Below are 13,659 nucleotides of genomic sequence, written 5' to 3' on the forward strand. Positions count from 1 at the left end.
AAGAGCAGTTCATTCCATATTCAGATTTGAGCTGTCTTAATTGGACACATAGGTCACATGGTATGTCTCTTTGCCCTAAATGAATGCGCGCAATTCAGTGAATCAGAGTTTAGTGTGGTCACTCATGCTTGCAAATCCCAAATGCACTCTTCGTGTCCGTTCTGCACTGCTTGCCTAGGGTCTGACATTGCTGTGATCATTCCTGCCAATTAACTCATTTACTGGCATATTTGCAATAGACGAACATAAAAGGGGCACGAAGCAAAAATTTTTAAAAGTGCTGCCATCCATTTGGTACTTTTTCCTTTTGCCATAGTCACCCTGCTGTAGAAACCCAAAGGTGTGTGGAGTAGGACTTTTCAGACTCTCCACAATTAAATATAAACTTTTATCCAAGCTCAACACACAGTGTCTGATTAATCATAAATTCATACATTCCAAGGCCAGAAGAGACCACTGTGATCATCTTGTCTAATCTCCGGCATAACGCAGGCCCTAGAACTTCCCCAAAAGAATCTTTTTTAAAAAAAAAAGCATCCAGTCTTGATTTTAAAATTGTCAGTAATGGAGAATTCACCATGAATCTTGGTAGGTTATTCTGGTGGTGAATTACAATCACTGTTAAAAATGTACACCTTATTCCAGCCTGAATTTGTCTAGTTTCAACTTCAAGCCATTGGATCGTGTTATACCTTTATCTGCTAGACCAGGGGTCGGCAACCTTTCAGAAGTGGTGTGCCAAGTCTTCATTTATTCACTCTCATTTAAGGTTTCACGTGCCAGTCATACATTTTAATGTTTTTAGAAGGTCTCTTTCTATAAGTCTATAATATATAACTAAACTATTGTTGTATGTAAAGTAAATAAGGTTTTTAAAATGTGTAAGAAGCTTCATTTAAAATTAAATTAAAATGCAGAGCTCCCCCCCCTCCCCCCGGACCGGTAGTCAGGACCTGGGCAGTGTGAGTGCCACTAAAATCAGCTCGCGTGCCGCCTTCAGCACACATGCCATAAGTTGCCTACCCCTGTGCTAGACTGAAGAGCCCATTATCAAATATTTGTTCCCCGTGTAAGTACTTACAAACTGTGATCAAATGATCCCTTAACCTTCTCTTTGTTAAGCTAAATAAATTGAGCTTCTTGAAATTCTTTAAAGTTGTAATGTCTGTAGTTTGCTCAGGCTTTCAGTCTATGCAGGGCCATGGCCAAGTATTCAGTGTAGCTAGTCAGAACTGCTGTTGCTTAGTATGGATAAATGTCCGGTATTAAAGTCTCTGCAGTTGGAGTGAAATTCACCCCTGTGGGTGAGTGAGCCCATTGGCTGTGTAAGTGTTGCACAGGCATTGTGCTGGCAGGGGTGGATTCCACCCTTTCTGAGGATGTCTCTCATTTGTGCCAGAGGAGTCTGCCGTGCAGCACTCTAGGGGATTTGAAAACCTGTGATAAGAAAGGGGGAAAGAAGGAGGGAAGGTGAATGGAGGAAAGACAGTGGATGGGACGCTGGCTTTTGGAACCCTGGGTTCTACTCCCGGTTCTGTCACTCATGCACTGCGTGGCCGTTTTAAAAGAGCCCCACCTCAAGCCTGATTTCCAGAGGCACTGAGTGCTAGCAATTCCCAGTGAAGCCAAAGTGAGCCGTGGGTGCACCATACCACCGAAAATCCTGCCCGACATGTATCAGTTTGGGCACCCACAAACAGGAAGCCAAAGCCACGGGCCACCTTTGAAAACCTGGGCCTGGCCCCAAACCACTCTGTGCCTCAATTTCCCCATTTGCCAGATGGCAATGATAGCACTTACCCTCCCCCGTCGAAAGTCCTTGGGGATCTGTGGGCAAAACGTTTTCTTCGGGGTGCTGTCAGGGGCTCAGTGTACCAGAGACAACGTAACCGTTGGACCTGACCGCGCATACACACCGCAGCAAATGTTCTGAGATGAACTGAGCTGGATGGATTATTTGCTACTCAGATTGGTCAAAAACAACAAGGAGTCTGGTGGTCTTTAAGGTGCCACCAGACTCCTTGTTGTTTTTGTAGATACAGACTAACACGGCTACTCCCTGATACTTGACATCAGATTGGTCAAACACTCAATACTTGTAAGCCTAGCAGGAATGGGGTGGGGGGTGGCGGGGGGGAATGGGGTGGTTCAGCAGTTGCCCTGTTGGAATAGTAAGAAAGGGAGAGCTAACTAAATAAATAGCACAGAGCTTGAAACAGAGCCCTCGCTTCCTTCAAAATATGTCACTGCTGCTTGAGCTTGGGTCTCTTTCCATGCCTGAGGTAAGTGGCATTCCCGCTGCACAGTGAAATGTGTGAGGGATAGAAAGGGTCCGTGTGGAGGGGGATAATGGGGAAAGGGTGTCACTGTTTGGCCCTCTGCCAGGACTGCACTTGCTGTAGGGAAATCATTCTGCATCTGGACTCCTTTTGACTGAACTGGAGTGTCTTTCCTACCAGCCAACCGTCAGGGAAATAAATAATGAATAACAAAGCATATTTCTAACACTTCAGTGGATCGCAGACCATGAGAAAAACTCACACATTGGCATTTTCTTTTTAAATTAACACTCATGTCCTCTCTTAATTGTGTTTGACCAATGCTTTGTTTCCCTTCTTTTCTTCCTCTATTACATTCAGCTGTGCGCTCTCTCTCTTTGTCTTTACTTTCCCTTCCTTCTCTCCTCTGCTTTGTTGTCTCTCTGTCCAGCTGACTCCCTCTCCGTGTGGTTATTTGGGAAGGAAGAGGGAATTTATAGCTCGCACTGGATTCTGTTACCAACTGTTCCACCCATCCGACCTCTCTGGATCTTTCAGTACATGATTTCATGCCAGATTGTAATGTTACCAACTATTTGGGAGCCCAGCAAGCATTGTGGCTTTCATTAGCTTTTAGTAATACCTCCTGTGTTGTAGAGCAGAGCCAGTGGTGAGAAATTTAAGAGTACATTTTCTCGTCATTTCGTCACAATGGGTGAAATTCACCCAGCACAGAGCCAACACAAGGTCTATGCACCACTTCCGTCCAAAAACCTGGGCTTCCATGACACCGCATCAGTAGTGAATTTCACCTAAAGAGCCCCTGTGAACACGTCAACCTCTTACCAGCACAATGTAGCTGCCCTTCAGAGTCATCAAACGCACTTTATTTTTTCTTTGTGTTCTTTGGAGAGAAAGTGATTATTTGAAAGTGATTCATCGATTCCTAGGCCAGAAGGCACCATTATGACCATCTAGTCTGACCTCCTGTCTATCACAAGCCAGAGAACTTCCCCGTCACTCTCACTGTTAAAAAAAATATGCCTCGTTTCCAGTCTGAATTCGTCCAACTGCAGCTTCCAGCCACTGGATCATGTTATAGGGTTTTCTGCTAGACTGAAGAGCCCTGTATTAAATATGTATTCCCGATGTAGGTGCTTATAGGTTGTAATCGCGTCACCCCTTAACCTTCTCTTTGTTAAGCTAAACTGATTGGGCCTCTTGAGTCTGTCACCATAAGCCTGGTTTTCGAATCTTTTAATCATATTCCTGGCTCTTCTCTGAGTCCCTTTAGTTTTTCAACATTCTTTTTGAATGGAAGACACCAGAAACAGATGCAGCGTTCCAGCAGTGGTCATACCCGTGCTAAACACAGAGGGAAATCACCTCTCTTCTACTCAAGATCCTCCTGTTTATGCATCCAAGGATCGCATTAGCCCTTTTATCCAGTGTCGCACTGGGAGCTCATGTTCAGCTGATTATCCACCACAACCCTCAAATCCTTTTCAGAGTCACTGCTTTCCAGGATAGAGTTCCCTGCATCCTCTAAGTATGACATACTTTCTTTGTTCGTAGATGTATACGTTTCGATTTAGCCATGTTAAAATACATCTTGTTTAAATGCATCTAGTTTACCCAGAAATCCAAATTGGTCTGTATCAGTGACCTGTCCTCTTTATTATTTGCCACTCTCCCAATTTTTGTGTCGTCTGCAAAATTTATCAGTGATTTGTTGTTTACTTCATCATTAATAACAAATGTTAAAGAATGTAGAACCAAGAACAGAATCTTGCAGGACCCCACTAGAAACATTCCACGTTGATGAGGATTTCCTGTTTACAGTTACATTTTGAGATCTATCAGTTAGCCAGCTTTAAATCCATTTAATGCGTGCCATGTTCATTTTATAGCATTCTAGTTTTTTAACCAAAATGTCATGCTGTACCAAGTCAAATGCCTTATAAAAATCTATGTATATTACAGCAACATTATTACCTTTATCAACAAAACTTGTAATCTTATAAAAAATCAAATTAGTTTGACAGGATCTACTTTCCATATACCCACATTGATTGGCATTAATTATATTACCCTCTTTTAATACTTTAATCAAGTCCCATATGAGCCACTCCATTATCTTGTCCCAGCTTGATGTCATACTGACAGGCCCTTAACTACTCGGGTCATCCCATTTACTGTTTTAAAATATTGGCACAGCATTATCTTCCTTCTAGGCTTCCGGAATTTTCCTAGGGTTCCAAAACTTATTGAAAATCAACATTAACAGTCCAGTAAGTTCCTCAGCCAACTCTTTTAAAACTCTTGGATGTAAGTTATCTGAATCTGCTGATTTAAAAATATCTAACTTTAGTAGCTGTCGTTTAACATCCTCGTGAGATACTAGTGGAATGGACAGAACATTATCATCATCATATGATGAGAGTGCATCAGCTGTTCATTTCCCCCCCCCCCAAACATGGAATAAATGTATTTATTGAACATTTTCGCCTTTTCTGTGTTGTTATTGATAATTCTTCCATTTCCATCCACTTATGGACCAATAGCATTGTAAGGATTCTTTTTGTTCCTAATATAGCATAAAATTCCCCAAGAGGGTATAGTTAGCAGCAATGGGGTGAAATGAAAGTAACGAGAATTGAGGGTGATTGTTGGAAAGAATCATCTGCCGCTGTGAGCTCTTTCAGACTGTGGAATAGTCACAGTGGTAGATTGAAAATACGGGGCCAGGTTTACTGGCACCTCCAGCTGTTTTGTGCCTCTCTGGTGACAAAAGGTTAGTCCTAAGCTGGGCTCAACCAGCCAGTTAAACTGTGTTTGTTGTTCTTTTGCTTGGCCATGATGTGCTGGTGAATCCAACTCATATTGTACAGTAGGGAACAATCTTGCATTAGCAGTTGGACAGGACAGATTACCAAACAGCTCGTTTCTCGCCCTAATTGCTGTGTCAGAAAACCTTTCTGAAATGCGGTGTACAGTTCTAGGTAGCCTTCTACCTCCTTCCACAGTCTCTCAGTCCTATCTTTCATCCGTCCATCTAAATGTATACCTTACCTCCCTGCCTGGAGGTGGCCTGCTCTGGTTGTAGCCTGTAGGTTTGTATTTCAGAAGACTGTGCTAAGCCAGAGTCTCTAACATCCTTTGCTTCTGCCTTTCCTTCAGGTCACCCTGATGTAGAGCAACCTTGTAAACCCAGTGTCAGGACTTGGAGTCCCAACTCAGGGGTCCATCAGCACACAGTACCGCCAGTCTGTCCCGAGCCCCAGGGCTGCTATCTGGAGCTAGAGTTCCGCTACCCCTTGATCCCAGAGTCCCTCACAGTCTGGGTGACATTTGTCTCCACGGATTGGGACTCCAGCGGAGCAGTGAATGACATCAAGCTTCTGACCATCAGCGGGAAGAACATCTCTCTGGGGCCCCAGAACGTCTTCTGCGACGTCCCTCTAACCATCAAGCTGAATGCCAAACAGGTGGGCGAGGAAGTGTACGGCATCCAGATCTACACCCTGGATGAGCACCTGGAGATCGATGCGGCTATGCTGAGCTCCATCCCACGGAGCCTGCTGTGTGCAGACTGTAGACCCATCCAGTACAAAGTGGTCCGGGACCCTCCCTTCCAGACTGGTTCTCCATTTGTCATCTCAAACCTCAGCAGGAGATTCGTGGACAGGTAAGTATCTCTAGTCCGAAGGATGGACAAATTGTTTTGGAAACGTCTCTCCCCATAAAATTACACTGAATGGCAGGGTTCTGAAATACTTAGAAAGGCTGACTCTCCACAAGAAAGGGTACTCTCAGGGTATATGTCTGGAACTGGAGGTACCAAAATCACATGAGACAGCCTGACCTCATGGGCTTTCCAGCCTAGATTTGCAGACACAAGAAGTTCAGATATTTTTTTTATCGCACAGACTACCAAATACTTATCCAAATTCTGAACTTTGTGAGAGAACCCAAGAGAAGGTTTTGGGACTAGCATGGTGACACTCAGAAGACTATCTTTTCTAAGAAATATGTGTGTTGTGGTGGGAAATCATTTGGAGTGCTCTGCTTGGGAACATCCAAAGCTGAAGGTGGCAGGCGGGTGGGAGAGAGGGAAGTGCATATATTTGTTTACATTTTAATGAATTTATTTCAGCTACATTTGCATCCCTCTTATAATCACTTTCTGCAGTTGAGTTTTGTTAGCACCAATGTTTGCAGACTTGAATGGGACTTACATGAAACATATACCTTTTGCAAGTTCTCTGTACATAGGTGAATTTCACACTGGGTTTTAGCTTAAAGCCTGATTAGAAGAGTTATGTTTATCCAATCAGGGAGCATAAACATTGCCATGTGACTTTTATGAGGCCAATCAGCTATGCAGAACTTAAACAAAAGTAAAAAAAAAATAGTGTAATAACTTCAAAGTAATTCATGCTCTGTTCACAGTCATTCCACAAACAGAAAAAAGCAAAACTGTTTAATAAAAGTATTCTTTAGTAATTATTCACTCACCTTTAGCAACACAATGAAGCCCTTTTGAAAATTAACATCAGATAAAAGGAACACAGCTGCTAAGGAAACCACATGCTAATTTAAAAAAAGATAATCTTACTACTAATATCTAATAACAAGGAAGACCACATCGTTACAGCTTTCTAAAGAGTTTCCAAATATAATAAAACAGAATAATTAACAATCCAATAATTATAAGATACTGCCACTTTAGCAGCCCAATTGTACAACTGAGAGAATGCAAATTGTCTCTGAGCACATGAGAATGCAGGTTAATTATTAAAACCAAAAAATGTACATAATTGGGATGCCTCAGATGCTTAAAGTTAAGCATGCGCTAAAGTATTTTCCTGGACTGGTGCTTTAAATTGCAGTAGTTGCTGGCACGTACAGTAAATAGGGCAATTGGCCTATTGGAAATACGGGAAATTGTGAATTTTCCCATGGTTTTTGCTGCAAAAGCATCATTGCCTGAAAACTGGCCCGTTCTTGTTGGAAAAAAGGACTGGTTTTGCTTGAAACATCTGCATTCCTTAGCACAAATTTCACAAAATGGGCCCGATTCTGAGTTCATAATGAAATGTGGGGGGAAAAACCTTTGAATTCTGAGCACTGTTCTATCAAACTTTGTTCTGAATATTTTTCAGACCTCTATCTGATAGTCCTCTTACCTGGATTTGAGAGAAGGAGGATTGTCTTGTGATTAGGGCACTGTCCAGGGATTCAGGACACCTAAGTTCAACTCCCAGCTCTGCTCCAGGTTCTTTTGTGACCTTGGACAAATCATGAGGGATAAAACTTTCAAAAGTATCTAAGTGACTTAGAAGCCTAAGTCCTATTTTTAAAAGTGACTTAGACCCCTAAGTGCCACTGAAAGTCAATGTGTCTTAGGCTCTTACGTTCACGAGTCCCTTTTGAAAATGGGACTTAGACTCCTATGTCACCTAGAGCCTTTTGCCAATTTTACCATGGGCTCTTTGTGCCTCAACTCCCTCTCTGTAAAATGGGGACAAGATCACTGCCCTATCTCCTAGGTGGGCTGTGGGTAATAGCTCAGGTACTATAGTGATAAGGGCCAAATAGATCCCTAGGTAGATTGTGTAAGCGGAGACTCAGATTGGTTCCTTCTTCTGACATATGGCAGAATCCTTTGTATTCTCAGTTAAGAGCTAGACTGAAGCAGGATAAGCTTTCCATCAGCAGCCTGTGCAGAGTGTTTTTTACTCACCAAGCAGAAAGGAGAGGGCTGCGGGTGGTCCCTCACCAAGGCACCCGTGAAAGAGAAGCTAGAATATGTCCCTATGTAAACAGGTACATAAAATATCGCTTTGAAATATCTCTCAGCCCAGATTCTCTTCTGCCTGTGTGTTTGACTCTGTATGAGTGGAACTCAGAATCCTGCTACCAGCTGACAGTGCAGCCCATCTGTCTCTCTGTAAACCCCAGGCCAGTTACCCCTCCTCATTGTTTTTGCATGTTTCCATATTGACTAGAGTGGCATCCACACATGTATATAAAAATATTGTGGAGGAAGTTGCACGTCTCTTCCCCTGCCTCCTCTGACCTTGGTCTCTGTTTTCTCTTTTCTTCCTAAAGAAAATATTTGCTTGTTCTGTTATCTCTGAGCAAGATCTTTTCCCCAGGTGTGGCAGTGATGAAAGGAAAATTAATTTCTCAAACCCTCTTCCTGCTGGTGGAGAGCACATCTCCCTAAGCTGAAAGGAGAGAGTCTTAATGGATAGCGCTTGCCTAGTCAGCATTAGGTGCTCTTACAGGAGAGAGAAAATAGCTAGAGTAATGCAACCCTTTTATTAAGGAACACAGACCCATCCCAACCCTGCCTGCTCTCAAGTTGAAATAGAATCCCAGCTCTCGGCGCAAGCAGGCTGAGATCAGGGAACGTTTCAAAAGGATGGGGCTGAGATCTGAATGGCCTCTTTATCCCTGCAGATTATAGAGAAACCAGGCAAATCTCAATAGCTTCAGATGACTTTGAACGTCCAGGTTTGCTTGAATCCATTACACAAAGTGAAACTCAGCAGCTATGAACCGACTATAAACCAAAAAGAGGGGGGAAATAAATAAATAAAGTAGTCAAACCAGCTGCCGTGTGAAAATGCTGAGTTCTTCCCAGCTCTAGGAATAAGTAGAGAGGGGCCTGGCCTGCAAAGTTCCCCAATACTCATGGGGGTTCAGCTCTGGGGTTTTCATTCGGGCTGATCACTAGAAATAATTAGGGATGATCAAACCAGTTAACACAAAGCCTTTTGAACCCTGCTGTCGCCAGGTACTCTGACCCAGTTAGAAGAAGAACAGGAGTACTTGTGGCACCTTAGAAACTAACAAATTTATTAGAGCATAAGCTTTCGTGGACTACAGCCCACTTCTTCGGATGACCCAGTTAGAGCTGCCATGTAATCAGTATCTCAGCATTTGTTCTGGAGCAAAAACCTTGAATTTTTAGGGAGAGTTTATTAAGTAGAGAGCGCCTGGGATGGGAAGCTTTCTCCAAGATGTCGAGAAAATGGGTAGCTGTCACTCACAAAAGACTTGTCCTGTTTCATAGCCCCAGCAGTCTCCACTGGTCTCCCCCTTTTCATGAGTGCGGCCTTTTTATCAGGAACAAATGTTGGAGAAGAGAAGCCATCAGAGAGCCAGCTCTCCCTGTGCATTGGTGGCAGTGGGCAGCCTGCAAAGAGCCTCTGCACAGACAGAGGTGGTCTGTTCAAAGTTCTCATTTGTATTATAGCTGTACAGTGTGTGCTGGAACTCTGGAGAGACTGAGCTGTCGCTGAAGAGTCCACAGCTGGGTTGTATTGTTCCTATGAATTCCATTACACACTAAAATCCTGGGATCTCTGTCTTCCCGCCACGGGGCATGAGTAACTCCCATTGAAGTCAGTGGCACTTGGCTCCATGGGGAAGAAATTCAGACCCTCACCAAAGATCCCATAATAAAACAGGAACATGAGTCCACAGGGGATACAATAGGGATTTCACAGTGTCCCTAGAAACCTGGGCTCCTGCCTTTATGTCTGTATGTGGCAGTGATGTAAACTGGTGCTGAGCCAGCCATTCATGTTGCAGAACAGAGTGTTTAGCTCTATCCTTAGCTACATGACAGGTCGTTCATGAAACATGTTTAATTTTTTTATCAATCAGTCGGTTAGGGTTTAGCTACAAATGTAACTCTTGTAGCTGGCTATGCGGGAGTGCCCAGGATGGGGAGAGGGTGCATGTGGGCTTTGGTTCCTGTTCGTTTTAAATGGTAAGAGGCCGTGTAGACATGGCGTGATTTGTGTGTGGTAGCAAAAACAAAAAAAGCAAAAACCCTCTTGATTCTTCGCTGTATTATACCAGTTTGACACTGGTGGAACTCCATTGTCTTCAGAGGGGCTTTGCTGGTGTAGAACTGAAGTGACACAAAGGAGAGAATCAGACCCCCAAGCTTCATCACAGCCTTACTTTGTATCCTGCCTCTCACACCCATCCCCACGTTTTTGGATGGAGAAATCATTTGTATTGTGGGTATAATGTTACATTTTGCGGCAAGCTGGAGACTGTTAACCACCTAGACACGGACTAAATGTGCTTGAAGCTTTTTCTCTTTTGGCCAAGCCTTGGAATCTCCCTTCGTCAGTTGTCATTCAGTCCTCAAGCAAAAGTTTCAGTGAAGCCAGCTACACCTCTACCTCGATATAACGCTACCCGATATAACACGAATTCGGATAGAACGCGGTAAAGCAGTGCTCCAGGGGGGCGGGGCTGTGCACTCCGGTGGATCAAAGCAAGTTCGATATAATGCGGTTTCACCTATAATGCGGTAAGATTTTTTGGCTCCCGAGGACAGTGTTTTATCGAGGTAGAGGTGTATTGGAAAAGGACTTCAGCAATTAAGACCCTATCCAAAGCTCATTGACGTCAACGGTCAATGGGCTTTGGATCAGGCCAATGATACAGTTGAAAATAATGTGAGGGGGAAAAAGGGTATGACACAACTAATCAGAAGACAGCATATAGATGACTTGAGCAAGAGGGAGATTGTTGGTCCAAATTGCACATTGACAAACCTGGACTCCTATCCGTTGCTTGTGTATTCTTGTTAAGAAGCCTGAGGTGAGTTATGGGGAACTGTACAAATTGTTAGTAAAACTTCCGAGGTTTGGAAGCTGGTTTAAGTTTGCTTCCAGAGGTGTCATAGAACACTTGAAAGCATGCGAGACAAAAGCAGCTCCAGATTCCTCTCCAGCATGAATGTGACGGCTAGTCCAAGACAAAGGACTCTGGCTGAAGTAGAGACCTTCAAGCGCCGGTAAGATCACTGCCACCAGGCCCTGGGGGGAATTCTTTTCTCACCCCCACACCTCTGACATACATCTTAGACTGGGCAGGGAGGATGACTAATTCTATTCTCACATGCCAGGTATGAATATGTACCATTGCTCACCCACACGCAGCACACCAAGTGCCTGGCAGAGAGAAACCAAAAAGAGAAAATCCACTTTTTTTTTCCTTTCTACTATTCTCCTTAACATTCCTTTCGGAGTGTTTCCGTCACTTATGCAATGCTACTAACAGCTGAAGTGTATGTTGCTATTATTTACAGCCTCCAATAGTGTGCTAGGTACTTTACAGAAGAAGTAAACCAGGTCCTTGCTTCAAAGAGCATACAATCAAATGTTAGAGGCTAATATTGCTGCTGTTGCTAGGGATTATACATCTCCATTTAGCTGATCAGACCTGGCAGCTGGCAGCCACATTCTTTTCTTTTCTTTTCTTTTCTTTTCTTTAATTAGTTTAGTACTGGTTAAAAAATGCCAGGTTATTTTTGCAAGAGAATGAAATCTGCTTCCCACCACCTACAGAATAGGCATTGCAAGCCTCCCCGGTACCACCCCCTGCCAAAGTGTTCTAGTCCTGACCTGGAGAAGCAAGAGGGCACATTCATTCTCCACTCTGTAGGCAGTTTTTTCTGTTAAATCTGCACAAAGGTGCCAATTAGCACCAGCTATGGTGATGGATTGTGATTATTACCTGTTGTGGTTACTTACGTAACACCATAGCTATGTGTGGCACTTCACAAAACACACAGCTCCAGATTCTCTGTGCTGGCTGATCTGGGTTTGATGTAAGATTAGGAATGGGAGAGCCAAGGTGGGTTTATGCCTTAGCAGCACTCTGATCCTGACACAGAGCCAAGATCTTTTTTGGCCCCAGATTCAACGTAGGGTATGTCTACACTGCAACTAGGAAGTGTAATTCCCAGCGTGGGTAGAAATACATGTGCTAGCACACCAAAAATATCAGTGTAGTTATGATGGCACCTGCAGCAGTTCAGGCTAGCTGCCTGAATACATACCTAAGCCCTTGTATGGGAATGTACTTGGTGGCTAGCCTGATCAGCTATTTTTAACATGCTAACTCAAGCTGCACTAGCATGAGTACATCTGCCTCAGCTGGGAATGACACCTCCAGCTCTGATGTAAACCTCACCTTAGAGAAGCTTCAGGTAGAATGCAGAAGCACTCTGGCTAGGATTATTTTCTGCCTAGAGATACTTGCTTCTCCAGGGGCTGGGAGCGGTGATGGAGAGTTGCCATTATGCAAAGAAAATATGCAGGAGGTACGTTAAGATGGATTTGCAGCCCTATACCCTGCCAGAGCCGTATAGCAGGTCCAAGAATGTGGCCCACTATTGAGTTGTGGACAGATCTCCATTAGAACGTGAACTGATACCGCCAACTCAAGCCATGTTGGCCACCAAGCAAACATTAGTTGAAGATGACAGATTTCAGTCACGACCAGCCATGGTTGCATTTGAACTGGCAACCTAGCAACAGGGTTTTTAGCTGCAAGATGATATGAAGGTTAAATGGGACCTTTCCCATTAGTCAAAATAATTTATTGCAGGTGAAACAGTCTCAGAGCTGCAGTGAATTAGGCTGTACGTTACTCATGGATAATTACTGTTCACTGATGTTTCCCTTCTTATGTACCTATTATTTGGGCTTCTAAATAAGGCAAGAAGCCCCAGGAATCTCCCAGGAATAACAAATGCATTTTCTTTGCTTGATTGAGGAAAGAAATATTGGACAGGCATATGTTATGCAACAACTTAAAAATAACTCCTTTGTAAAACTTGGACTGAGCCTTGAATACAACAAGAGAGGCAGAAATATGTTACCTGCATTTTTATCAGCAGCATCAGCTAGTCCAGTTTTCGCTATTCCTTTTGTAACTATTGGCCTGATCAGTTGCTGGGCACTTAGTTTTATATCTTTAATATCTTTTGTGTGGGATTAAAATACCAAAATTAGATACGTTCATGGAGGATAGGTCCATCAATGGCTGTTCGCCAAGATGGTCAGGAATGGAAACCCAAGCTCTGGGTATTCCTAAATCTTTGACTGCCAGAAGCTAGGACTGAACAACAGGGGATGAATCACTTGATAAATTGCCCTGTTCTGTTCGTTCCCTCTGAAGCCTCTGGCACTGGCCATTGTTAGAAGACAGGATACTGGGCTAGATGGGCCATTGATCTGACCCAGTGTGGACATTCCTGTGTTCTGTTAAAGTTGGAACTCAGAGTCAAATCAAATGGGGATTGAAAACAGAACTAGATTGGCATTGCAATACTGCTCTGCCCTTAGTACCCCATTTGGATAGGACACCAGTGGGGACGGTAGAAAACCCTTTTAGGCATATAATGGCTTACAAATATTCTGAACAAAGAGAGGGGCCTACGACACCCTGAGCAAAATTAACCTCTCAGGCTTGATCCTGTTCTTTGTGGCCAAGGTTTTTAAAAGTGACTAGTCAGGGTTTTTGGGTTTTTGTTGTTATTGTTTTGTTCTGTTTTTGACGGGGTGGGGAGCTACTTGAG

General features: G+C 43.5%; 1 protein-coding gene across 1 annotated transcript in view; it reads left to right on the plus strand.

Annotated features, from left to right (window-relative positions):
• Positions 1 to 13,659, plus strand: part of PAPPA (pappalysin 1) — a 229,378-nt gene that overhangs the window by 88,133 nt on the left and 127,586 nt on the right. Inside the window, exon 7 of the mRNA XM_034793713.1 lies at positions 5,439 to 5,946. Within this exon, the coding sequence (XP_034649604.1) occupies positions 5,439 to 5,946 (508 nt within the window). The remainder of the gene's footprint in view (positions 1 to 5,438; positions 5,947 to 13,659) is intronic.

Source organism: Trachemys scripta, chromosome 17 (assembly GCF_013100865.1).
Source record: "Trachemys scripta elegans isolate TJP31775 chromosome 17, CAS_Tse_1.0, whole genome shotgun sequence".
Classification (NCBI taxonomy): domain Eukaryota; kingdom Metazoa; phylum Chordata; order Testudines; family Emydidae; genus Trachemys; species Trachemys scripta.